The following is a 25,876-nucleotide window of genomic DNA, read 5'->3' as shown; positions in this document are numbered from 1 at the left end:
GAAAAAAGAAAGTAAGAAAGAAAAAAGTGTCTGGAGAGAGGGGAAAAAAAAAACTCCACCAACCAAAACAAACCAGGCCAACGATTTTTCTACCACATTCTTCATGAGTGCAAAGAGGTGGTGTTTATTCCAAAAATACCCTTTTCTCCAAGTCGCCGCTCATCCACTCTTTTATGTGATCCAGGAAAATCAGTCCTCAACTACCAGGAACATCTTTGCATGTATGAGTATTTAGAAAAAGAGCCACAGGATTTGGATGTAGATGCTGAATACAAATAGAAGGCAAATGAAATCAACCAACCAACCAACCAACAAACAAACAAACAAAAAACCTTGTGGCTTGGACCTTAAAAAAAAAGTCTCAGCAATGACAACTGTGTGGTAAGTCTGATGTCAAACTGTGTTAGCTGGGAAGGTGTCTGGGATGTTCTGGAACTGTGAGGGTATTTGGAATCTAGGGCTAACAGATGTCTCACTCTGCTTGAACGACGTTGAGATGCTATTCTTAAGGGCCTGTGGGTTCCCTTGGGGACAAAGCCACTGATAGATTTTACAGAAAAAATCCCTGAGCTGACGACCATATATATGCCACAAGGTGTCAAGAAAAGGATTGAGGTGGGGGAAAAATAAAGCCAAAAACAGTCAAGGTGAGACATCGAAAAAAAAAAAAAAAAAAGAAAGAAATACAAAATAAATGCATGAAAGACCTATGATTGGAGTCCTTGTCCCCAGTTCAAATCTGTTTGCTAGGAGCTGCTCTGTAAAATGATGGGCAAAGGAACATTCATTTGTGCTGCATTATGTGAGATCATTGTGGGCAGGCAGGCAGTCACTTCCAACAGGAGAAATGAGCAAATCTTTTCAGATGGCAATTATTTAGGGAAGTAAACCCTCTTTGGCAGGGGCAGATGTCCTAGTACTTCCTTGCTGTTGAGTATCTGGGAGAGATGACGTACTCCTAGCTTTTCCCTCATCTGTACTTCACACACAGAGTCCTGAGGAGGCAGCCTGTCCTCCAGCAGCTTTGGAGGAGGGCTAAGATATTTCCCGGCACTGCCTAAAAATATCTCCCTTGACAGCCTGTCACAGTGTCTGAGACTCCACCATTCTACATTCATTCCTCTCTGTTAAGGCATTTTGTTTCCAGGAGTTCTCCGTTAAAATACAGATATCTGTGAAATCTTAGCTTGGCTGAGACAGAGGGAGAAAACAGCCTAGGAGTTAGGAGACCCGGGTTTCCGATTTGGTGCTGCCTATAAACTCACTGTGTGAGCTTGGGCAAGTCATTTTCATTTCCTGAACCTCAGTTTCTCCACTGATAAAAAAAAAAAAAAGAAAAAGGGAAAGGAAAAAAAGGCAGAAATAAAAGGGGAGATGGGGTTAGAAAGGTCTGAGATATCTGGTCTCAGGTGGCAGGATCTGTTCACTTCAGGGTTTGGCCTGGACACTGGATGACCAGCATGTCCACGAGAGCAACTCCTTTGGGCCAAAGGGCTTGGGGATCAGGTCAATGAGTATCTTACTTCCCCCTTCTCCAGAAAAAAAAAAAAAATCCCTGCTCCTCCCTTACCACTGGACACCTCAGCAAATGGCAACCCCATGCCTCTGGGTTTTCAGGCTCAAATTCTTGGAAGCATCTAGAACTCCACTCCTCTTATTCCCAACATCTAATCCATCAGCAAAGCCTGTTGACACTACCTTCAGCCCAGACCTGATTGCTTCTCCCCACTTCCCCGGGCTACCATGCTGGACCAAGACCGCATTCCATTACCTCCCCCTAAATTCTCCATCACCCTCTTAACTGGTCCCTGCCTCTACTCTTGTCCTCCCAGAGTCTCAGCTCCTCATATAGGGGGATGCCTTTAAAACATAAATTTGATCCTGTCTCTCCCTTCAAAACCCTCCCTCCCTTCCTCTCCCTCTCTCTCTCCCTCTCTCTCTGTCACATCATAAAATCCAAAGATCTCACCAGGACCTACGAGGCCCCATATAACCTGAACCTGGCTTTGCCTTGATCTAATCCCCTCCCATAAAAGTCTTCTTGGTGTTGCTCAAACCTGCTCCCACCTCAGGATCTTTGCACCTGCTATGCCTCCTTCCCAGAACTCTCTTCCCTGGGATACCTGCCTGGCCTATCCCCTAACTTCTTTCAGGTCTCTGCTCAAATGCCCCCTCCTAGGGGATGCTTCCCAGACTGCCCTCACTCCAAGAGCACACTCCTGTCCATGCCCTTACCCTACTTAATTTTTTTCCTAACACTCATCACCTGGAGCTTGTGATAAGCCATTATCACACTTACTTGTTTACTTTCTGCCCACCCCTCTAAAATGTAAGCTCCAGGAGGGCAGGGACTTTGCTCTGTTCATTGCTGCATCATCAGTACCTAGAACAAGGAATCTGGCATATTACAGATGCTCAGTTATGTATGTTGCAGGAAGAGAAAAAATAGTTTAAGTGGAGCTGCACTAACATGGAGGCCAACCAAGCCTCTTACTGGAGAGGTCAAGGCCAAGGGCTTCCCTGTGCTCTGCTTCAGCAGGGCAGGATGTCCCAGGGAGGCAAAGGTAGAGCCAATTGTTGGGAGATTTGGGTGGGGCAGTGTGCGGGCTACAAGATAGGCAGGGGAGGTAAAGACTCCAAGCTGAGTTTATAAGTTTGTGGGCTGCAGGATTTTGATTGAGACTAGAGGAAGTGGCTAAAATGACTTGGGGACACATTCCAAAAGACAGCAGCCTGCAGAAAAAGGGTGGGTTATACATAAATGAGAGGAGGTCTGAACTGTCCTGTGAACTAACTTGAACTTCAATTCTGTCCCCACAGGGGATCCCAAGGCAGGTCCGGTCAGCTCCCCAAAGCTCAGCTGTGATCAGAGCTGCCTTTCCAGGCTCCCCAGTGTCCCCCTCCAATCAAGCCCCAGAGAGTGATGTACGGCCAGAGGAGGCAGGGAAGGGGAAGAGTGCTAAAGAACAACAGCCATTCTGGCAGGATTCTCCCCAAGTCAGAAGCCAAAGCCTCAGTCTCCCACCCTCTCCCCTTCCCCCCAGGCCTTGGCTAGCATCTCCAGTGAAGTGAAGTGCTAAGAGAGCATGACCCTAATAACTGTATTGAAGGATGACTATCTGCCACCCACTAGAATCCTCACAAAACAGGGGTGGGGGCTTCCCTGGTGGCACAGTGGTTGAGAGTCCGCCTGCAGATGCAGGGGACACGGGTTCATGCCCCGGTCCAGGAAGATCCCACATGCCGCAGAGCGGCTGGGCCCGTGAGCCACGGCCGCTGAGCCTGCGCGTCCGGAGCCTGTGCTCCGCAACGGGAGAGGCCGCAACAGTGAGAGGCCCGCGTACCGCAAAACAAACAAACAAAAACAAACAACAACAACAACAAAAAACAGGGGTGGTACAGGCCCATTCTACAGAGGAGGTCATTGAAGTTCAGAGAGGTTATTTGATCTGCCCAAGGACCCACAGCTTAGTAAACTGCAGAGGGAGGTAGGATTGAGCCACCAAGGCCCAAGGACCCAACCAGTACACTGTAACGCCTTTGGACAACAGCCTACATCTCCATCTTCACACTGCTTGGGGTGCCCTGGTCACACTCAAGTCCTGGCTTCTAGGACGCTGGAGAGGTGCTGTCCACCTCTGGGCCTGCAACCACTGGAGTCCTGGCTCCCCCCACCTCCACCACCGCCTGAGCCGCTGGCCCGCAGGGGGCGATGGCGGCATGGCTGGAGCCCGCGCCCCAAATCCGAGGCTGGTCAGCAGAAAGCGGCTAAGGTCAAGGAAAGCCCCCAGGGCCAGGGCTGGGTGCAAGAGAACACCACTGCAGGCGCTGAACCCCCGGAGGCCGAACCCCAGCTGTGCTGAGCGCCGCTGCCAGGCCGCCCCGTGTGGACCGGAGCTCTCCAGCCGTTGTTTGATGAGCAGCGGCCAATAAATTCATTAATCATCATTTTATGCCTCATCAAACCCCCTCCAAGCCCCTCCATGGGAGTTACACAAATTAGCCCCTGAAAAGACAGTAATTTCAGTTTAGCGAGGTAAGTGCTTTCTGATGGGCTCCGCGCACAGAGCTCTCCTGACAAGCCAATCCATCAGCGCGTTGGGGATGGGACGCGGCCGGGCCGCCCTGACCAGCCGGGCCTCACCAGTCCCAGCCCTGCCCAGCCTAGCCTCTGGGGTCTACCTGGCAAGGGTCTCCGCCCCCTTTCCCAGGCTCCTTTGCACCCATCCTCCGCAGTCTGTCTCAGCCGGTCTCTTGCCTTCACCCACCCAGACCTCCTCCACCCCTTCTAAACGGAAGAAAAACTTTGCCGGAAAAACCGAGGCCCAAACTTGGGGAACGAATTTGTCGAGGACGGCGGAGACCGACGCACTGGTGCTGAAGTTCTGAACTCCCGCCCAGTGGAGCTGGGAGTCAGGCAGTCCTTTCTCCTCCTACAGTCTGGATGCCCGGGTTCTGCGACCCTTTGAAACTATTGAAGGGTTGTGTGCATTGCGGGCATACATTGGGGGAGGGGGGGGTTATCCACGCCAATCCTGAAAGAAATCCCAGGATCCAAAAGAGGGCCACCTGGGAACAGAGAAGGGTGGTCCTTCCGTCTAAAGGGCGACTCCACGGGACCCTGGTGGCCGGGGGTCGGGGTGGAGGTGGGGGACGCCCCTGGCCTTTTCCACGTCCCTCCCGACTTTCTTTCTGAAACCCCCGCCTGGGGTGAAAGACGACGCCTGGGGAGAGGAGCAAGAAAGGATTTTCTATCGAATGGGCCCTGCCAGTAGGACTCCAGTATGGAGAGTTGGGTAAAAACCACAGAACACTGTGGCGAGAGGTTGGGTATTTGCAAGCGCGAAGCCGAAGCCGAAGCCGCGCCTTCTCACTTTCCAATCCCTTTGCACAGAAAGTCTCAAGGGGATCCTACCCGGCGGGCAGGGCGCATGCAGAGGAGGTGGACGAGGAGCCGCCGCCCAAGCCGAGCCGACCGACCAGCGCTCGAGCGCCCAGCGACGCGCCTCTCCTTCATTAGCTTCCCCTCCACGCGGCGCTGCATGCCTCGGAAAATAAGTTAGCAAACGGGGAGCCGTTTATCTCTTTTATCTTGGGGCCTGATCCAATTAAATAAGTGCACATTTACATTTGCATCCATCAGGCGAGAGCGCTGAGAGCCCGGGGTTTGCTCGGAGCAAATAAAAGCAGATTTCACTGAGAAAAGTGGCGTCTGGGAGCGCCAGGCTCGTCCGGGCGCCGGAAACGAGCGCGGCCGGGAGGGCGGCCTTGGGGACCCAGGGTTGGGGCCTGCGGCCGACGGGAGGCCGGAGATCCCCAACGGCCTGGAGGGGCCGGCCAGTGCTGGGTGTGCAGCCAGAGCTGCAGCCCGGTCCCCGAGGCGATCGTGTTAGGCCACAACCTGGGTCCCACCTCGTGCCTGGGACCCAAGTCGCATTTAGCGCGAAAACGAAAAGGAGATTAGCTCTGGCCTGGTCCAAAAGGGAGACCCGTGGGGTGGGTGTAGGACCAGTCCCACAGCTTTGGCCACTTTGGGGGGAGAGCAGGAGGCAAGATTCCGGTCGGGCCGATTTTCCTCCTATTCAGGGGCCCAGTGGCAAAGAAGGCGAAAGTCTGGTAGAGGGCGCGCCCCCCGCTGTCCCCAACATCCTTGCACCGGGGGAAACCAGCTGAGACTTCCCGTTAGCGCTTCTGGATGGGTAGAGGGGGACGTCCAGGTGAGCACCAACTCCTTTGCCACGCCGAGCTCATTAAAGGTGCTTTCGAAATAGGGTTTGAAGAATTCGAGGGTAGTTTTGTTTTGTTTTTCCTTTTCCTAAAGATGTCCAACCTACAGGCCAAAAGATAGAAACGATCTTTGGGGGCGCGGCTGCGTCGTAGACCCCCGACATGCCAAACCGCAAATTAAAACTGTGCGGGGCCCAGAGGCCGGGAGTGGAAAGGCCAGCAGAAACGGAATACCTGCACCTGAAGCGGAGCGGGCGCACCGGCACTGCCTGGACTGCGCACCGCTGCGCACCCCACACCCCGCAGGCTGCTCCAGCAGCCCGCATATTTCTCAACTGCCTGCCGCCAGGTTTTAAAGGCTGTGCCCAAGCCGTGGCAGGAATCTGTAGGGTTAATACTCTTCCAGTCGAAGGCCGTGCTTTCCGAATCCCCAATGTTAACTGGGTCCTGGGTCCCAGGCCGAAGCGAGTGGGATGGCGGAGCAATTTACGTTTGACCCTCTTGGGGTCCAGAGCTAAGGCCCCGCTGTGGGTGGAGGGCATAGCTGGGTGTCGCCTAACTCCTCCTCTCTGCGAGCCGCGTGGCGCCCGGGGACCAGTAGGCGGCGCCCTTCCTAAACTGCATCCGCCTCCGGCTCCCTCTTGGGAGCGCAATCACATTCCTTTCACTTTGGGCGCTTTGCAGGGCGCTGTTCTGTGCCTCCGCCCCAGCTGGCAGCTTGTTAGGTGGGACAGGTGGGCTGGTAGGAACGGCCAGTTCTGAAATCGCTCGCACGACCACCGCAGCCCAGCCCCCAACCTTCCAGGCTCCAAGAGCTGTGCACATCTCAGGGAATTAGAGGCCCTGAGGGGTTTGCAAACCAGGAGGCCTCGATGAAGGCCCCTCACCCAGGCCGGGGAACAGCAGTTCGGGCCCTGGCACCCCGGTCCGAAGAGCGGGAAGGAGAAAGGGCCCCTTCTGCAGCCTCACCTCAATGCCCGAGTATGCGCCCTCGGGGATTAACTGGGCTGTTGGTTCCTCGCCCCAAATCCCAGAAGCTGATTCGGCCCTGCACAGGGGGGCAAGGGAAGAAACCCAGCCGGTCCCCGGTTTGGCGCTGCCTCGTGGGGCTGACTGCAGGGACCCCACTCAGTGGTCCCGCGGCCTCTGTTGCCAGGGGTTCAGCGACTCCTAGTCCCCTTAGTGCCAAGCTAGGCTCTGCTTGGGGGCTGCAACCAGTGCGGCCAAGCGCAGGTGACAAACGCCCGCGCTACCCCAGCACCGAGGTGTATTAGGCGCTGCTTCGCATAACTTCCGCGCCCCAGTCCAAGTCTGCGAACAAACCCCTGGCACACGCCGGAAGGTTTCCCCCAGCGCCCCTTGCAAGGAGCATCGCCTTCGACACGGCCCAAGATGCGGCCAGGCTGAGGCTCGGAGGCTCGAGGAGGGTCTTGGGACCTTACAGACACGCATCTACTTCTGGGATTAAACGCGGGAGACATTTCCTAGCTGCACTACTTCGACCCGCCCAGCAGGCCGCCCCCAAACTGAGAAGTCTCTAGACAACAGAAAAACCAGTGGCCACCGAAACCCCGCTCTGCAAAGGAGAAACCCCTAAACTTAATTTGGGGCTTGTACTTAGGACGAAGTACGCAAAGAAAACCCTCGACCCTGCAGAGGCCAAGGGCAGGAGGGATGCGGACAGGGGGCAGCGATGTGGGCACCAGCCTTCCAGACTCTGGCGGTTTCGCTGCGCAGCCGGGAGGCGTCTCGCGCAGCCCCTCGTTGGGGAGAAACGCCGCGGGCTCCCCGGTACGCGGTTCCCGTTCCCAGGCAGCCCCCGCGGGCATTCGGCTCCCAGCCCGGAGCCTCGGCAATCAGACCCGGGAGGCCCGCGCCGCGCCATTTGCATATTCCCGGGAACACAAGGAAGCCTACAATTTTCTTTTTAAAATCATTGGGCAGGGTTTAGGGCCAGTGCTTCCAAATCCCGCAGAGTTGATGTCGTCCTTAAACTCTCTCTTAAGAGAAGGCGACTGGCCTATTCTTCTGACTTTTTTAGAAGAGAAGGTGACTCCTGGGGCTGCATATTCAACAGGGGGGAAAAAACTGATTGTGAACTGGGCTGTCGGGGGGTGGATGGAGGGGGCTGGGGCGCGGGGGGTAGGGCAAGTCATCTCTGGAATTCAATTGTTTAAAAAAATCATTTATAATTAAAGGGACAAAATAAAATACGATCGTCTCATGCATATTTAATCATTCACACTTCCAGCTTTGAAACCATCTTCCCTGCGTGAATTTTCTCACTAATTTAAACACTGAAGTCGACTGCTGTTCAAGAAAACATCTGGACAATGCTGCTTTCAAACTTGTTTAAATTCGAATAAGCTAAAGGAGCCCCGTTGCAGGCTAAAAAAAAAAAAAAAAAAAAAGTAGTAAAAGTGAAAACTCCGGTGAAAATTTGGGCTGTGTTTAAAAAAACAGGTTTAAAGTGGTCTTGAGTAGAAGTGCAAATATGTGAGTTTTGATTTAGCCTAATTAAACTGGTGTTATGTGCAAACACATTCTCTCTACGCTCAGGCTTGGGTTTAATGGAGCAAATTAATTCCCCTCGCTGGGGTATGTTTTTGCTGTAAAGCCTCCCGTCCCCCGACCAGTGAAAATTTCCCACGAAATTCCACAAGTCCGCGGTTCCCCATCTCCCGCGCAAAATGGAGACGCGAGCACCGACTGTGCTGGCGGGCCTCGGGCGCAGGGCGGTATCTCTTCCTCATGTGGGATTGAGACGCAACCTGCCTTTTCGTTTTGCGATGAAAGATGCGGGATTAAACGGAGAAAATAAAACCTCAAAAATACTTTTGTAGCTACTCGGACTCTTGATTCCGAGATGGGAAAAGTGCTAAAGTGACAAGCCTGATCAAGTCCACAACGGCCTCATTATCTAGGCAAACGTCCTCGAACTTTTGAATGCCGCTTGTCCAAAAAGGGGCCCTTGGGGGTGGGGCGGGGGGCTCTTCGGGTCCGTTCGGGGCTCCCCTTGCTTCCCCCAAGCGCTTATGGCACTCCCTCCCCCACTTCCGCCCACTCTCTCTCCAATCTCCGACTCTGCAAAGTGCAGGCTTGTAATTCAGGACAAGTGTGACACCTACCTGTGAAAGGGAGGAACCGTCCCCTCGCTGGTCCCGCGGCCCAGCCCCGCGGCTGCGCGGGGAATGTACCCGGCCGCCTACCACCCGCACGGTCGCGGATGGAACATTTACTAATCTAATCAAATCCAGCGAAGAGATCAATGCCCAATTTTGAAGGGGTAGAGAAGACAGTGACTTGGGAAAGCCTTCTCCTTGTCATCCCCTAACGCTTCCCGCCCGCATTAGCCCAGAGCACCTTTGAAAGAGTAATAAGGGCTAAATCCGGCATAAAATCGAACTCATTAGCAAAGTTCACCAGCTGATTGCTTTGCATAAAACACGACACTGATTGGAAGTAATTAGGTTAAGCAATGGAGCTCGGGTGGTGCGTGTCTCTAGCTGCCTTTGCCATCTCTTCTCCCTTCTGGGCACACACTTGGGTCTCTCTCCTCCCTCCTCCAGGGTCCAATCTCCCCACAGCAGCTCACATCAGTGATCCAAATCTGCATTCCGGGCAGGGCCAGGTTCCCCGGGGCTCGAAGCCTAATTACGGTTTCCCGCTGGCACACTAGGTTCGGTGGAACCTTTCATTCCCCACTTCGAAAAAAAGTTGCAGTTTGCACCTTTTGTCCAGGGCGATGGACAGTTTACTGTGGCTTCTAAAAAGTAATGAGTGGCTCTGATTATGTTAAAATCTCTTTTAATTAAATATTTTGCATTTTACAAAGGCGGCTGCAGTTTCTTTTACTTTTTAAATCTAAGAGTATAACCTGTTTCCTTTCTGTAATAATACTTCAGCTCATACCCAGAAAAATCAATAGGTGTAAAAAATTAAATTAAACTTGTATTTTAAAACTATGAAACAGTTTTGGGGGAAACACAAATGTATATATTTATATTACAAAAAAACATTAAATGCCTGTACAGGTGTCTTAATTTCATAATTTACTTCAAAGATATTGAGTTATCAATTTAAATACAAAAATGCTACATTAAATATACAGAATAAGATTTAATACAAATCCTTTTTTAAATTTTTCTTTTCAGTTGGTTAAGACATTTCTGTTTGTGTGTGGAGATGTTTACATTTTTATGTCATCCATCTCCAGGAACTATAAACTTTTTAGTAGGAGGGGTAGTTTTGTTTTTCTCTCATGTTGATGGAAAAATAACTGCCAAGGCCATGTTTTTTTTTTTTTAATAAATTAGGAAAGTCCAGGACCGACGCAGCCCGCGTTAAATGTCGGACATACCTTTCTTCAGTTCATAGGGAGAGTCTTTGCACAGGTCTAGCTGGGACTGGCTCCGCAACATTTTCGGGTCTTTAGCCAAAGCGTCCGCTCGGTTCAACACGGTCTGGTTTAATCCATTGAAATGCGAGCTCGGACCCGTTGTAGGGCCTGGCCCGGGCCCCGGGTGGCCGTGAAGGTGTCCGAAGGAGCCATAGTTCGTGTAGCCAGGATAGAAGGGCGCCGTGTAGTAGAGAGGCCGGGACAGCACTGTCCCGCCTGGAAAGGGACACTGAGCCGAGGGCGAGCGCGATGGCGCCGGTGCTGGTGACGCGCGGCTGCCTCCTAGGGCTTGCCCGGCTACGGGACCGGGGCACGGTGGGCACGGAGAGCCCTCGCTCCCGCCGCCCCCGTCCTTGACCTTGTCCGAGGATGTGGCGATCTCCGCCAGAGACCACAGTTTGGGCTTGGCGAGCACCGCCTGAGGCGGTGGCGGTGGCGGCGAGTGTATGACCGAGGACCCTCCGGGACCGGGGGGCAGCTCTCCCGCGGCTGGGTGTGGGCCCGGAGCCGGCGCGCCCGAGGAGTAGTGAGGGGCCGGGTCTTCGGCCAGCCGAGCTGCCGCAGGCCCGGCCGGGGAGGGCCCGCCGGCGCGGGGGGGCCCGGGCAGCGCGTCGAGGCGGCCCTCGGATGGCGGCTCTTTAAAATCCGAGTCGCTGAGGCTACCCTCGGTCTCTTTGCCGGCGGGGGTGGGCGGCCCCTGCAGCCTTTCACAGCCTGAAGCCGCCTTCTGCTCTGCTCCTCCTGCGGGCGAAACCCAGGCGGTCAGAGGCGCGGAGGCCGCTCGGCGGCGCCCAGGTCCCCGCCCGCAAAGGCAAAGACCCCTGCCCTCAACCTCCAAGCCCTGTGCGCCCCCTCTCCAGTCCCCCTTTTGCTTAACGCACCCTTTCCCGCGTCCACCAACCTGCATCGGGGCCCTCGGGGTCGCCCTTGTCCTCGGGCTTCTGGGGCTCATCCTCGTCGTTCTTCTCCAGATCAATGTTCTCTTCCTCCTCCTCGTCCTCGCTGCGGTTCCGCGGCGTCCACGTCATCTTGTTCTCCTTCTTGAGGCGCCGGCGAGCGTTGGCGAACCAGGTGGACACCTGGGTGAGGGTCATCTTGGTGATGATGGCCAGCATGATTTTCTCGCCCTTGGTGGGGTAGGGGTTTTTGCGGTGCTCGTTGAGCCAGGCCTTCAGTGTAGCGGTGGCATCTCGCGTGGCGTTCTTCCGGTACGCGGGGTCCCCGTAAGGGTACGAGCCCAGGGGTGCTGCGTACGGGTGGTACCCCAAGGAGCCTGCCATGCCGGGTGTATGGTCGTAGGGAGAGCCCTGCAGGGAAGGGGCAGAGAGAAAGTGAGGGTGGGCCGTGGTCCCCAGTGCCACCTGGGCGACTGAAAGACACTTTCCCTGCGCCCAGGGGTCTTCGGGCTGCGAGGCCCGCGCTCAGGCTTCCCCTGGGGTAGGGCTGGAGAGCTCAGACCCTGGGGCAACGCCTCCTCCTCCTCATAAGGAAGCGGGGGCGCCAACTCCTGAGTCCTTGGGGGCGCTTGGAGCCGCCCTGGCTTCCCTGGCCCCTGGTAGGCCCCCCTCTGCCCGGGAACGTCCTCCCTCCGTGCGCAGATCCGGCCACGGCGGCCGGGCCCTCTACCCAGAGAGAGGCCTGGGTAGCGGCGGCGACTCTGCGCTCCGCGCCCGAGTGGTTGCGCGTTGGCAGCAAGGGTGGTGAGCAAAGGAAATCAAGGACTTTTTTTTCCCCACAGAGAAAGGCAAACGAAAAGCTAAGCCTTGCCTCGGCGCTCCCACCCCTCCAAAAGTGTTACCCCAAACCGAAGCCAAGGCGTTTTTCCAGAAAGTGCACCCGGCCGAAAAATCCCGGATACACCGCAGCTTGTCCGACTTTTCAGAAATTTAATACCTCCAAATCGGATTGCAAAGATAGGATTACGGATTTGCAACATTTTGGAGAACTAATTAAACGCGAGGCCAAACACATTTACACAGACTTAGCACGCTTCTGTTCAGATTTCGGGTCTATTTCTTTTGAACTACTTTCTCCAAATGGCAAAACCAAAAAAAAAAAAGAAAGAAAGAAAGAAAGTAAAATGTGCAGGGCGGCCTGGAGCTCACGTTTGAACCAAATGCTGCTCTTTAATCGCAGCGACCTCTCCCCAAAAAACCCTTTCCGTCAACTCAGCGATCCGAGCAAGACGCGGCTCTTCTCTCCGAGCAACTCCTGAGCCCGAGGCCCGGGCGAAGCCGAGGGAGACAATCGCCCAAGTTTGCAGGGTCCGCGAGACTTGGTAGGGGCGGCCCGCGGTGGAGCCGAGGCCCGTGTCCCCCGCAGCCCCCGACCGCCCCAGGCTGCCCCAGCTGCCCTCGCCCGCCCCGGCTCCCGCTCACTCACCACGTACGAAGAGAAGGCGGCCGCTGCCGCTGCCGCGGGGTCGGCGCCGTACTGGAGGTGCGAGTTGTAGCCCGGCGAGGGCGCCGTGAAGGCGGTGGAGCCGGCGTAGGGAGAGAACGCGGAGCCCGACGACGAGCGCCCGAGCTCATCCGTGCGGGGCCCCGAGATGACGCTGGTGCTGTACGCCGGGCACGAGTAGAGCGCCAGCGAGGCGGACGGCTGGTACAAGTAGCCCTGCGGGTAGGACATGGCCACGCACGGGCATGGGGCGCTCCGCGCCGCGGCCGCCAACGAGCCGGGCGGCGCCCTGCGAGGGCGTGCGTGCGGGCACCTGGTCTCCGGCTGCCCTGGGCCGCCTCTCCTCGGGCCCCGGCTCCCGGGCTCCGGCCCGCGGCGCCTCCTCGCTGGCTTCCCGCGCGCCTCCGGCTGCGGCCGCCGAGCCCGCTCCTCTGCGCGCCTCGCTCTCCCCGGCAGGGTTTCCCCCCCCCCTCCCTTGCTGCTTTCTCTTTTTCCCCCTCGCTCTTTGCACTGGGGGGCTCTGCTTTTGGCTTCGCAAAGGTCCTGCCAAGATGCTAAGTTGGAAATTGAGGATTCTGACGCCTTGTGCGCGCCTGAAGCTCCTCCTTCGCGGGGTGTAGTCGGTGGGAGGACTGGCAGGAGCCTCTGGGCGGCCGCAGCCAACCCGGCCGCCAGGCGCGCCTCGCCCTCTCCCTCTTCCTCCCCGGCTCCCTCTCCCGCTCGCTGGCGCTCCCCTTGCCCCTCCCTAGCTCCCGCCTCTCCTCCGCGGCCCTCCTCTCCCCCCTCCTCTTATTTCCCCCCCCTCCCCTCCTAGGTCTCTCCCTCTCTCAGACTCTTGAGCGCCGGCCCCAGGATGACAAACACATCCCAGGCGCGCCGATCTCTTCCAACTTTCCTCCCCTGCTAAGTCGGGGTGGAGCGGCGGTTCCGACACAAGGCGGGCCCTGATGGCCGGTCCCGCCGCTTCGACGCACAAAGAGAACGAGGCCGCGGACCGCGCGCCAGCGAAAGCTCTGCTTTCTGTACGCCGCAGTAAATTGCGGAGTTAGCGGATTTCTCGTTCGCCAGAAGGCTGAGCTCCAAGGCAGATCGCCGCCCACCCGCCCCTGGCTTCTCCCCCAAGCTAGGGGACCCGAGAGCGAGTTGGATACCCGGAATGAAGGCCCCCGAGAGAGCCGGATGGATGCCAGCGTCCAGGGCGCAGGGAGTCCGGGTTGACTGTCCCTCTCCGCCAGCAGCAGCAGGTGGGCGAGAGACAGGCCTTGGACATCTGCACGTCTCCGGCCCGGCCTCCCTTCCACCAACTCCCCGCCAGACGGCGAGGGAGGAGGCACTGGGGACCCAGTACTACGGGGGTAGCCTTTCTCTAGAGAGGTAGTGGGCAAGAGCTGCCAGACGGAGAAGCAGCTACACCGGAGTAGGTCTTCGGACTCCACTACACCCCCTCCCGCAATGCCTGGCTGCCTCTTTCTCGGGGCTCTGCATTATCCGCAGCTCGCCCCGCCAGGCCGGTGGTGGTGGAGAGTGCGGGTCCTCTTCCCCTTCGCACCCACTCTCGCATCCGCCCACGCTCCACTGCTAACATTGCGGAGCAGTAACCAACCCAACCGTTTGTTCAGCGAGGCGCTGGCAAGGCAAACACACACAACCGAGTCACAGGCCGAGCCCTTGCCCACGAAAGCCACACATTCAGAATACAAAACAGACCCTTTGCCTGTCTCTCCACACCGCGCCGCCACAAGCCACAGAAGCACTCGAACTCTAGGACAGACAGGGGCGCTGGAGAACCAGGACAGGGGCTGGCACAGTGTTGGGCACTCCGCTGGGGCCCAGTAGATCGGGGACTTTGTGGCCTTTTATAGTGAGGTCACACGGAAGCCGAAGTATGCCTATGCATAAAGTTTCCCTCAATGACTCTGAATGGAGAGATACACTTTTATTTCCTGAGCTCCAACCCTGCACACAAACCCACTCTCCACAACGGCACACTATCCGCAGCGCGACTTCACGCACGCGCGCTGACTCCTCCCCTCCGTCAGTTCCCTCCAGGCTCCGCCCCTCAGGCTGACGTCCTCCTACAACTGCTCTTTGCTCCCGGCCCCATCCCTCCCTGCTTTCACCTCTAATTGGACGCTGGCCTCTATTGGCTCCGCCCTTCGGCGACGTGAGCCCGCTTTCCTCCGAGTAACGGCGCCGAGAGGGCGGGGCGGGGCGGGGCGACGGCGCGCTATTGTCATGGAGACGGGAAGCCGGCGGCGGCGGTGGCGGGAACAGCCAGGCTGAGGTGGCAGCAAGCCGGCCGAGACTGAGGCGAGGCCGAGCGGCCTGGAGCGCGCGGAGCCGGCCAGTGGCGGCCTCTCAGGCAGCCAAGGTGCAGTGTCTTCTGGGGCTCGGACAACGCCCGGGTGGTCGCGGGGAGTGCCCCGAAGCGTCCCCGCCCTGCTCGCATCGCTCCCGCCTCTCGTGGCCCCTCAGTTCCCCAGCGCCCGCCCCCCGGCTCCGCCCGCCGCCGGCTCCTCCCGCCGCCGCCGCCGCCGTCGCCGCCGCAGCCCTTCGCGCTAAAGGTCGGTAGCGGCCCGCGCGCGCCGCCCGCCGGGGGCTCGCGCCAGCCACGAGGGAGCGTCCGCGGCTCGCGCGCCCGCGCCGTGGAGGAGAGGTGAGCCCCGGGTCCTCCATGCCACCGCGTACCCGCCCCGTTGCGGCCGGGCTTCCTGCCTCTCGAGCCGCGTCCGCGTCCCCTCGTGGACCGGACGGACGCGACGGTGCCCCGCGCGCCTCCGTGGGCATGGGCCGCGTGAAAGTTGGGCGGGCTCCTCCTGGTGTGACGGTCCCCGGGCGGGCGGGCGTGGGCGTGTCCCCTCCATCCACGCGCGGCGGCTTCACCCTCTCGGCTCTCGTCCGAGATTTCTGAAATGCTGACTTCTGAAATGGAGCCGTGGAGGTTTGTGCCACCGAAAATCTGAGTCTGTCAACACAGACATTCTCATTACATCATCATGTCACTCTGGGCAGCTAAGCAACCCCCCGCACACACACACTATACTTACAAACCACCCCCCCCCCACTTCGTTTCTTTCTACTGTCTTCTTTTTGGTGCACGGACTGTAGAGAATCCTGCAAGATATTGAGGCATTTAGAATTTATGGAGTTTATGGTTCTGTTGCTGTGGTTGTCACCTCCGCTCTACGTCAAATTTGAGACTCATTTCTTAAGGATGTCTCTATTTTCTGGTTTATTTGCACATTGATGGCTCTGATGCTCGGCTGGCCACGGCCGCCCGGCGTCTGAGATAGACTCGTGTTAATATGTGAAAGGGAAGAGCTGATCATTAGCGGGCAGACGGGATTCAGATAACATCTGGCGGGTTTTCTCCGTTTTCATGTGAAAGCTTTCACGTTTTTGCTGGTAAACCGGAGGTTTTAACTTTTAGTCTTGGTAGCAGTGACGATAAGGATACGTTCCCTTCTCTCCACCCGCCCCCACCCGCCCCTTTTCCTCCTTTATTCATCGGCTTTGCCGTTTGGGAGCCTGCGTGCTTTTAGCAGTGGTTTAACTCGTCTCTTGTCACTGAAGCTTTCTCCCCCAGCAGAGGTGGGAGCTAACTCCCTCTGGTTCCAGGTTACCAGGACGACTCCTTTTCTTTTTGGCTTACTATTGCATTTGTATCTTTCCGAACATTTTAACTTACACTAGGGATAGGTATTCCCTGATTGTTCTTAATGAAGGACTTTAAAAAAAAATCTAATTTTAAAACTTCCTAAGAGTTTATTGGTTTGTCATGTCTGCACGGATCCTGTTATGCATAACTCTTAAAATTTAGAGCTTTAAAGTAAGATCCACAATTGTATTGTTAACACGTGGTCGTGGACCTTGCTCTTCGAGTTTTGGCTGTACAGTTGTCATTGTTTAAATCAAGTGCAAAAGAGGTTATTCTTGTTTATTTAGTGTAATAACTGTTTACAGTTAAAACTTTAAAGACTCATAAAAGGAGATCTGCTGTATTTTAAAGATCTCATCATTCTTATGGGAGAGACACAACACTGACGCTAGGAAAGGCAACAGATTGCTTCTGTCATATCGCTTTGCAGTTTTGGAGTGTACTTAAAGGATTATGATTGATAAGGCTGTCTTGCCAGAGAATGTTGACACAGGTGTGCATCGTTATCTTAATTAAGATCCTGAGAAAATGTTGTCTATAAAATGGTGATATAATAAGGGCGGCATATTTCTGTACAGTTGTGCTTTTGGAGAATTTAATTGCATAGAAACCTGTCTTTGAGCTTCCAGATTTTGTGAGCACTTTGGCAGCAGAAGTTTTAGAGAGAAATGATAGTTCAATGTTAAGTGTTCTGGCATGTATTAATACTACTTGTGGCTTTTTGGCAATGCCTTTGTTGACTTTTTTTGTGCTTCCATCTTTGTGGAATAATAGTTCCTGATTTAGAAAGAAAAGCATAAATAGCGTAGTATATTATTAAGCAAACGTTTATTAGTGTTCAGTAAAAATATGTAGAGGAAGGCATGCTTAATGTGCAGAAACAGGATTGTAATAAAAAGGTAAATATATAAGAAATTTATGTCCCTTCACTTTTTTTTAGAAGACAGTCTCCTAGAATGTTTTAATGATCTAAAACAATTTCTTTTTTCTTATTGTCAAGTACTTAACTACATTTTTTATGGAATGCCTTGTTTTTATTTCCAGACGTAGAAGAAAACTGTTTTATTTCTTCCAAGATGTGGTTCTGTAAACTTGAATTGATGAGCAAGTGAAGACAGTGCATTTAGACTCTTATTAGTTTAAGGATCTGAATCATAACCTGGATGACCACTAGAATAGCATTACTGTCCTTTACTTCAAATCTCTGAATGCCAAATGCCAAAACAATAGCAGGACGGATGCTGTTGATTATATTACCCCTTGGCTTACCCAGCACCTAATACCCTTCAACATAAGTATTGCATTAAGATTTCCCCCCTCTCTTTGTAGCTCATGATTTCCTGGAAGCTGGCTGTCCATCAGTGTGTATGTAAGATGTGTGAGTGTTTTTCTTTAATATTAAAACTCATTGTAGAAAGAGGAAATGAAAGTGGAGGAGGCCATAGGCGTTATGATCGGAGAAGCCAGGTGTAGAGTCACAGCTCATTCGTGACTCCAAGGATAATGAGCTGCAGAGCATTACATGGTAAACTAAAATCAAAGAATGACTTATTTAGCTTTGTTTGCTGAAACTAAAACAAGAGCATTAATTTTGACATAATTGCTTTACTTTTCCCCCAACTCCCCTTCAAAAATTTCTTTTCTGGCAGCTAAGATCAGCATCCCAATGCTATTATCCATACATTATTTTCAAATTTGATATGCTGTGTTAAAAGAAATGAAATAGGAATATGAGCTAATTACCTGTCATCTGTTTTAATAAGTCACACCAAGTAATAATATATTAATATATAATAATATATTTTTACAGTATAGAAATCTTGTGGAAATTTTCAGTGTTCTTCAGTTGATAATGTGCAAGTAAATGAGATCATGTAATCCTGAGTGAATTAAACATGTTCCTTAAAACAGATTATGAAAACAGGATCATATTTTGGAACAGTGTTTTAACTCTGAGATAGCACAGCCTATTTTGTGTGGTAATATCTCAATATCTTTGTGTATTTCTCTTCAGTGTCTACATTGTGTTGGCTCCTGTAGTTTAACATCTTTCCCGTATAAATGTTAGCTGTTTTATAGAGAATAATTGTCCTTAATAGAATAGCAGCTGATACCACTCTAAGAAGATGTAAAATCTTGGTATTATTTTTTTCTTGTTCAGTAATGACTCTGGTTTGCTTTCATAGCACTACTCTGGAGTGTGATACTCATGACTTATTTCTGCATAAATCTGCAGTATTTTACAGCTAGAGTATACCTGAGCACCAATTTAGCTTGACAAATTAACTTAGATGCTTCAAAATTGAAAACCAGTATATTCAAATGTCGTTAAAGTTTAAATCTTTATTAGTAAGGATGCACTTAACATTTGTTCAGGAGAATAGAATATAATTTTCTCCTGCAGTTGTCATTTATGTAATCCATTTTTCTAGCCTTTTCTCAGGCTAATGATATTCCACACCTTGATACAGTCTTTAGTTGTTTATTTGCGATAATATAGAGTGATACCTTGGAGAAAATTAGATTAGATATTCATATCTAATATCCCAAAAGTATTTAACCAGACTCCTGTGTTTCCTTGAACAGAATCGTTTCCATTTTCTGTGCAGGTTTTAAGTATGATGTTTCTGTAACACATTTGGATGTTTTCAGCTAAGCTCACTTCTGAACCATGGGGTTCCTCCAAATGTTGACTGAAATTTGTCCTTGCGCATCCCCAGGCTCATCTGCAAGTGAGTGTCTGCACAGTTGTGCTTGTGTGTGAAGTAAACCCAAAATAACATCAGCGTTTGCTTTACCAAAGTATTTGTATTGGAAATAGGGATGGTCTAAGTACAGAATGTCACTTGAGGCCTTTGATTATTAAAGTTTTACCAATGCATTGGTAAGTAGGAAAATTTTTGATTCATGGAAATGCACTTAAAATGCATTTATTTTTTAATGTTATCATCGGATAGTGAAATTTTTGAACTCAGTGCTTTTCGTAAAAATCAAGACTAAAGTTATGATATGTTATAGAAATAGGATTATTATTTAAAGGAAATAATGTTTATATCAAATTACAGTTTTTGATTATTTTCATTACCCCAGTTCTTTTAAGAATAAACTTAGAGGGAGTATCAGCTCTAGTCATGGGTACTAAACTCTTTTAAAAAGACAAAGGATATACAGGTGTGCACAAAACTTGTCACTTCTCATCAAAATAGGGGCTGCTGAATACAAGCAGATGAGAAAAGCTATGAGAAAAAAAAATACTGTGAAGAATATTTGTGTTGCCTAGTGGGGAGAGCAAGTACTGGATTTAGTGATAGAGAATATTTTCTTAAGTAAAAAAGATGGTTGGATGACAAAAATAAAAGCTAATTCTACAGAAGGCAACTCTAGTACAGCCTGCAGTAGAATAAGTGCTTCTCTGTGGATACTTTCAAAGACATTAAAGTGATTTTTAATGTCATATAATTGTTTTTAAATAACACACTTGTGTTCTTCTATCACTGATTGGGCTTTATGGGGCTTCATGTATGACCAAGAGCTGAAGCATTACAGTGACTTAGGAAACACACAAATATGAAGAAAATGTTAAACAGTGAGCAATCTGATTCCTCTTTGTTTGCCTTTAAGCTTAGTTTTTGGTTTTGGTTTTGTTTTTTTAACCACATGTAAACTTGTTGAATTTAAAAGACAGGAGGATTCGATTTTTCTTCCCTCCTAAGGATGAATATAGGAAAAACCTAAACATATGTGCAAATTGGTTGAGTTTTATATCTGTTATTAGCCAAAATTTATTATGAAGATTCATATTTATTTCTTATATATTAATGGTATTCAAATGTGTTAAAACTGATACTTCTTTTATATAAAATAGGTGTGTGAGGGGGGTCCCCCACTCTTGAAAATATGAAGAAAGCATGTCCTTTCAACAGTAGGAGGTTATGGTTGATTAATTGAGAAGGTTATACTAAATGTTCTCTAGTGGAAATGGCTAGAGTATGCTTTTTGAGAACTATATCATTCAGGAATAAAATCAGTTGAAGTATTGGTAATTAAATTGTAATTCAATGAAGAAACAAACTGGTAGGAAAGATGAAGCTAACTCTTGCTGTTTTTCTCTTTAAGAATCTACAGTCCATAATGGAGCTACTGTACTGGCTATTGGAAGAAGGAGATTCTGAAGATAGGGAGGTAATATTATCTCTTTTCAAAGAATACTTTCCTCTGTAATCCTGTGCCTTTATTACATATAAGAACTTTATCTAGTAGAGAGCAATTTCTTTAAATTTGGGGTATGGAAACAATCTGGTTTTCCTGTGTTGAGTTTTCGAGCTCCTCCTCCTGGAGTAATAGGCTATGTTGGGAGAGCTGAGAAATCTCATCTAGGCATACTCAGCACCCTTAAAATAGCTTCTTTCTGAGAATTAGATCTGTGATGATGGCCTACCCCGTTCTAGTAGATGTCATTTTAGCTTGTGGTTGATGTGCAGGCATTGAGCATGTTGCTTAGCTGTCCTCATTTACCTCTCTGGCTTTGTTGCCTTCTCTGGAGGAACGTGCTCTCGGCAGGGTGGTTTACTGCCAGCCACCACCCAGCTCTGAGTGGGAGACTTGCTGGTTGACAACTGGTTCCAGGGCTCTGCCAAAGAGCTCACCAGGCCCAGCCTGGGCTGCTCTAGTGCACTGGAGGCCAGGAGCTCCCACACACGGGTTCCTTCCCTAGCTGTCAGCTTTAGGTCCCTTTCCATTTTTTGTGTAATCCTAGGCTATGGGTAATACTTTCCGTTTCCTCTCACTAGGCTGGCTTGTTGCTTTCTTTGCAGCTGTTGCAGGGATTCACATGGAATGGAGGACTCTGTTTGATTCTGGATGAGATCTTTGATCATCTCCCCACATGCTTTTCCAGTTTCAGAAACCTAATGCTGGTGTTAAAGAATGAATCTAAGATTCTTGAACAACAAAAATTAAAAATGAAAAATCTGTGTCAATAAGAAAATCTTCCATCTTTTCATGCTACGTTGCTACATTGCCCATGCAAGTTAAATTAACAACAGAGTCAAACCCTTTTATAAATTATCAATCACTATGTCTAAGAATGTTTATAAAGGCTTAAATTGTGTAATGGTATTTATATCATTTTTTTTCCTTTTTAAGAAAAATGATATACTTTTCTAGTCATCAAAAATACTCCCTGGGGCCTCCCTGGTGGCGCAAGTGGTTGAGAGTCCGCCTGCCAATGCAGGGGATACGGGTTCGTGCCCCGGTCTGGGAGGATCCCATATGCCGCGGAGCGGCTGGGCCCGTGAGCCATGGCCGCTGGGCCTGCGCATCCGGAGCCTGTGCTCCGCAACGGGAGAGGCCACAACAGTGAGAGGCCCACATACCGCAAAAAGAAAAAAAAAAAAAAAAAAAAAATACTCCCTGAACTATATCTATGGAGGGATATTAATGTAATAATAGAGGGCTTTATGATGTCTAATTATATAATTGGGAAATTGGTAAGCAACAGTAGTAGCTAAAATCAATTTCTTCTATTAAAGAGCTAGTATACATTTAAAAACAAAAACCTTCAAGAAGGAGACTCTTTAATCTTTAAATCATATGATGTTTTTGGTTAATACAACAGGAAGAGGAAATATACTAATCTCAGATTCTTTTATTCTTGCCTAGGTAGAGGTTGGAAGCAGCTGAGGAGCTATTAACATGTAGCCTAGAAAAAAAACGATACAAAAGTGATTACTTGGAAGGCAGTTTACATTTGCAGAACAATTCAATATTATGTCCTTGACCAACTTTTACACTTCATATACTTGGGTTATTACTCTAGCTTTTAAAATATCAATCTATGGTGTAGCTTGTGTATGGAATGCGAGGGTATTTTTGAATTGACTGGGTCTTGCTGGTCATTCTAAAATGTGCTACAGTATTACAAAGTTGAAATGTAATATTTATTAATAGAAGGAAAATATAAAATTTAATATCTGGGCAACTGTGACCTTTAAACCTACTTTAAAAGTCTAATCTTGACATCTGTGACACTATTTTTTGTCTTTGTTATATAGATAGAATTATGGATATTCTACAATCCAAATGATTTACTTATTAATTCCAAATTTTGTTCTCTATAATGGACTTTTAAAATAAAAAGAATACGTGCTTTAGTCATGGACTAATTTATTAAGCATTCGTACACAGAAAAGCAGCCTTGATTAATTTAAAACTGTGAAAGAGGGCAGGTAAAACTGTTTTCGGCTGAAATTTACTAATGCAGTAACCATTTAAATTAAATGTTTGTTAACGTAATAGTGATGGCATTTTCTCCTCCTCCTCCTTGTGGTTTTGTCCAACTAGATGTTACAGTGGCAGTTGCGCTGACTGTTAAGTGTTTAAATGATGACACCATTATGTGAAGTGATTTTGAAATGAGAGATTCCAGCCAAGAATTACATCTGCTCCCATCTCCTTCAAATCATACTCTCTGGCAGTACAGATTATGATTGATTTGTTTGTGACAGATTGCAGGAAACAGTCATTGATTTTTCAATATTTTACCTTAAAATTATTTACAGTTGTAACCATGGGGAGGTATTTCCATGGGCTGTCAGCCCCTGAAAGACTAGGATAATATTCCCTGCTCTCTGACAAGACAAATTACCTGTAATGAGTGCAGTAGCTGAAGGGTATACTTTTATTTTAAAATATGTCAATAACCCCTGTGACTAAACGAATATTGATTTAGCATAATGAAGCCTGAGTAATGTGAAAATGAGCTTTTTCAAGGAGCATGGTAAAGACTTTCTTTTTAGCTGGTTGTAAGAAGCTTTTCATTCTTTTCAACTAGCTAGTGGAGATAAGGAGTTTTATATGCAAACCATCAGGAATGATAGTGTTGTTTGTGATAACCAGGGTCCAAATATTTTGCCCTTGCTTTTATCGATTCTTTTTCAGATCTTATTTGGAGTCTTACTTTCAGTCATAGAATAGCTACTGATTTGCTTGCTCTTATCTTTAACCAAATTATTGTATTTACCATTTCACCATATTTTGCGTTAGAACCTCTGGTATTGAATATTAAAATATAAGTCTATATACAATCATTTGTAGATGACATAATAATTATCTTCAGACATTTCAAATAGGTCTATTGTAGTATTTAAAGTGCTGTATGCTATGGTAGAATAATTCCTAGTCCCTGGACATCAGACTGCTTTCAGTGGGAATGAAGATTAATTTACTTAAGCCCTGATATTTTAGGCATCATTGCATGTTTTCATTTTTGTCAGACTTCCACCCACCCTTTTCAAATGTAATTCTCAACTTTTTAATGGATTAAGATCCCAGTACCTAAGGTCCTTCAAACAAGAATGATAATAAAGTAGTATATTGCTTTATTTTATAGTTCATCAAGAAGCCAAAGATCTTATGCCTGACTAAGTATCTCCATATCTAACTTGGTAAGGAGAAAATAGAGTAAACAATGCCTATAATATATAGTAGAAAAGTCAGTATTTGAAGATGTCTAACTTGTATTCCATGGGAACCTAGGGTATTTTATGATAACTAATAGTAATAAAATTTTATTGAAAGCAATAGGTAAAGTCCCTTTAGAAATTAAAAATGAGTTATGATTCAAAGAAAATTCAGATGGCTCTTTGTGAGTGCTAGTTCTTTTGTAGCATTGCATTGGAAATGTTGCAATAAAATGAAAAATATAAACATATCTTTTAATGGAAAATAGGATAGACTCTAGAACAGAAAATTATCGTTTTATTTTTTCCCAGGAATTTGCCTGAGGGTGATGATCTCTGTTACTCGTCTTAGTTGTGTCCTGCAATAAGCTGGATGCTTTATAAAATACTGGTCCCTTGGTTTCAAATGCTGTAAGATTTTAGTTCTCCATCACCCCCTCCCCCCAATTTTTTCCTTTTTTCTATAAAGGACCTTTGAAAATAGAAATATAAAGGTTGCACTGTCATCACATATGAAACTGGTAGCCCAAATTCTTCAACCATTAATTTGGTTTATAGTTTTCTAAGTTGGTATTTTAGCCTTAGAACTTATCTGTGGTTAAGGCCTATCTATAGATGTGCCCTCCAGAAAAAAATGAATATAGATTTTTTTTCCTCAATAGTTTTTTTAAAATGAAGCGTATTTTCTTCATACAAATCTACGTTAAGGAAAACATCTATATTGTTGTTTAGTTTATTTTGGAGTAAAATAATAAATGTATATGGTAAGTACCTCCTGACCCCATCACTTAGTTTAAACCTATCTGTTCATTTTATAGTACATGTGCAGAACTATTTACGTGAATAAAATTCAATAAATACGTAGATAAAGTAAAGCTTTTTCTGGGGAAATTATCCTCTTTTGGATACTCTGCCCTTTTCCATTTCTTTTCTCCCCTTGGAAAACAAAAATCTTGCCCTTGTTCTCCTTTAGGGAAAAACTATTTAGATAAAGTGTTTTTAAATCATGCAAGTCATTGCCTGGGGTTGGTTAAAGCATTTACTTTTTTGAAAAGGAGAAAATGCCCCTGTTTTAAAAATCTTTCTTGTATTTTTATCTATTAAGATAAACAGTTTACTTTGATACGGTACATACCAATCTACTTAGTTAATTTTTTTTCCAGAATTCATTTTACTGTGCTTGGTATGACCTTCTATGATAACTTAATATAGGAACAAATTAGCATATAATTCTATTTTCCATGTGACCTCAACCAGTTGCAGAATTGTACCGCCACTTTTGGGGCGCAGTTTGATAGTTTATGTAGACTGTAGCATTTTTAAGTGTTTGCAAATGTTCAGTGCATCCTGCCTAAGGTGTTATCGAAAATGTTTAAAAGTAAGCAGTTAGAGGAAATACCCCTATTCCTAGGGTATCAAAATGCCTTCTAAAGGTAGCATTTTAAATTAGTGTGCATAATTGATTAGTGATTTGTCTTTCTACCAAGCATAAAGTAACAGGGCAAAGTTAAGTGAGGTTGGTGAAGTATAAGAAGATATTAGGGACTGATGGTGACAATGATCATGGCAACTAAATGGATTTTTTTTTTCTTTTAGATTCAGCTATCAGTCTGAAATTTCCTGTGGTCTGTTCAGTCTAGATGCAAAGGCCTGGAAAAATCAAGTGCTCAAGTTGTTTAAATATGTTTTGGATGTTCTTATTTATAGATTACAGTATTTTTCCACTTAAAATCCACAGTTGTCTTGCAGAAGAAGGTTATTCCCTTCTAGATCACCCGTTTTATTTGACATGCTTAGTGTTGTAATGTATTACCAAATGCTATCTGTTTTAATCAAAGTATAGAAAAAATAAAATCAATTTTATATGTTGACTATTTTTCTAAAACGACTTTATTGGATTGAATGAATGTTTATACCTGAAAAAGAGCGTTCCAAAAAAAAAAATCACATTCTCCAACATAGCAATTCTTCTGGCAATCTGATATCATTAGAATAGGTTTAAAATCACTTTCTAATGTGACTGTATTATATTTATGGGAGAAAAAAGACTTGAAAGGTATCCTTATATATATTTTAATTCTCTATATTAGTTCCTCTGAAATAGAACATTTTCTTCTCAAAAAATCTATTAGCTCGACTCAGATAAAAGAAAAAAAATCATAACTGGCAGAGCATTTGTTACGTGTTTGAGTACTTGTTATGTAAACAAGGTTGACATCCAGTCTTTCACAG

The 25,876-nt window shown here is 48.4% G+C and overlaps 1 protein-coding gene and 1 long non-coding RNA gene across 4 annotated transcripts; one reads left to right on the top strand and one right to left on the bottom strand.

The window, feature by feature from the left end:
* Positions 1 to 9,756: 9,756 nt before the first annotated feature.
* IRX5 (iroquois homeobox 5) lies at positions 9,757 to 13,143 on the bottom strand. The gene is made up of 3 exons (XM_060084094.1): positions 12,509 to 13,143; positions 11,028 to 11,433; positions 9,757 to 10,867 (listed from the first exon to the last, which is right to left on the bottom strand). Exons 1-3 carry the CDS (start codon positions 12,755 to 12,757, stop codon positions 10,071 to 10,073), a joined length of 1,452 nt encoding a protein of 483 aa, XP_059940077.1. The 5' UTR covers positions 12,758 to 13,143; the 3' UTR covers positions 9,757 to 10,070.
* Positions 13,144 to 14,768: 1,625 nt separating this feature from the next.
* LOC132480060 (uncharacterized) lies at positions 14,769 to 25,515 on the top strand. 3 transcript variants are annotated; one of them, XR_009530594.1, is made up of 5 exons: positions 14,769 to 15,182; positions 18,837 to 18,916; positions 20,301 to 20,366; positions 23,575 to 23,629; positions 25,241 to 25,515. It is a non-coding gene; the product is annotated as an uncharacterized LOC132480060 (long non-coding RNA). The 3 variants fall into 3 exon arrangements; XR_009530593.1 differs by having other exon boundaries at positions 18,794 to 18,916; XR_009530592.1 differs by lacking the exon at positions 18,837 to 18,916.
* Positions 25,516 to 25,876: the final 361 nt, after the last annotated feature.

This window comes from Mesoplodon densirostris, chromosome 19, assembly GCF_025265405.1.
Source record: "Mesoplodon densirostris isolate mMesDen1 chromosome 19, mMesDen1 primary haplotype, whole genome shotgun sequence".
Lineage (NCBI taxonomy): Eukaryota > Metazoa > Chordata > Mammalia > Artiodactyla > Ziphiidae > Mesoplodon > Mesoplodon densirostris.
Note: the sequence above shows the minus strand (reverse complement) of the source record. Positions and strands in the feature narration are given on the sequence as shown.

What these genes read in the sequence shown, in the direction of transcription:
- IRX5 (XM_060084094.1), bottom strand. Translation starts at nt 12,757, where the DNA reads ATGTCCTACCCGCAGGGCTACTTGTACCAGCCGTCCGCCTCGCTGGCG. An exon ending in CCGCCTTCTCTTCGTACGTG is followed by an intron (nt 11,434 to 12,508) that starts GTGAGTGAGCGG and finishes CCTTCCCTGCAG; the next exon opens with GGCTCTCCCTACGACCATAC. An exon ending in CCCCGAGGGCCCCGATGCAG is followed by an intron (nt 10,868 to 11,027) that starts GTTGGTGGACGC and finishes TTTCGCCCGCAG; the next exon opens with GAGGAGCAGAGCAGAAGGCG.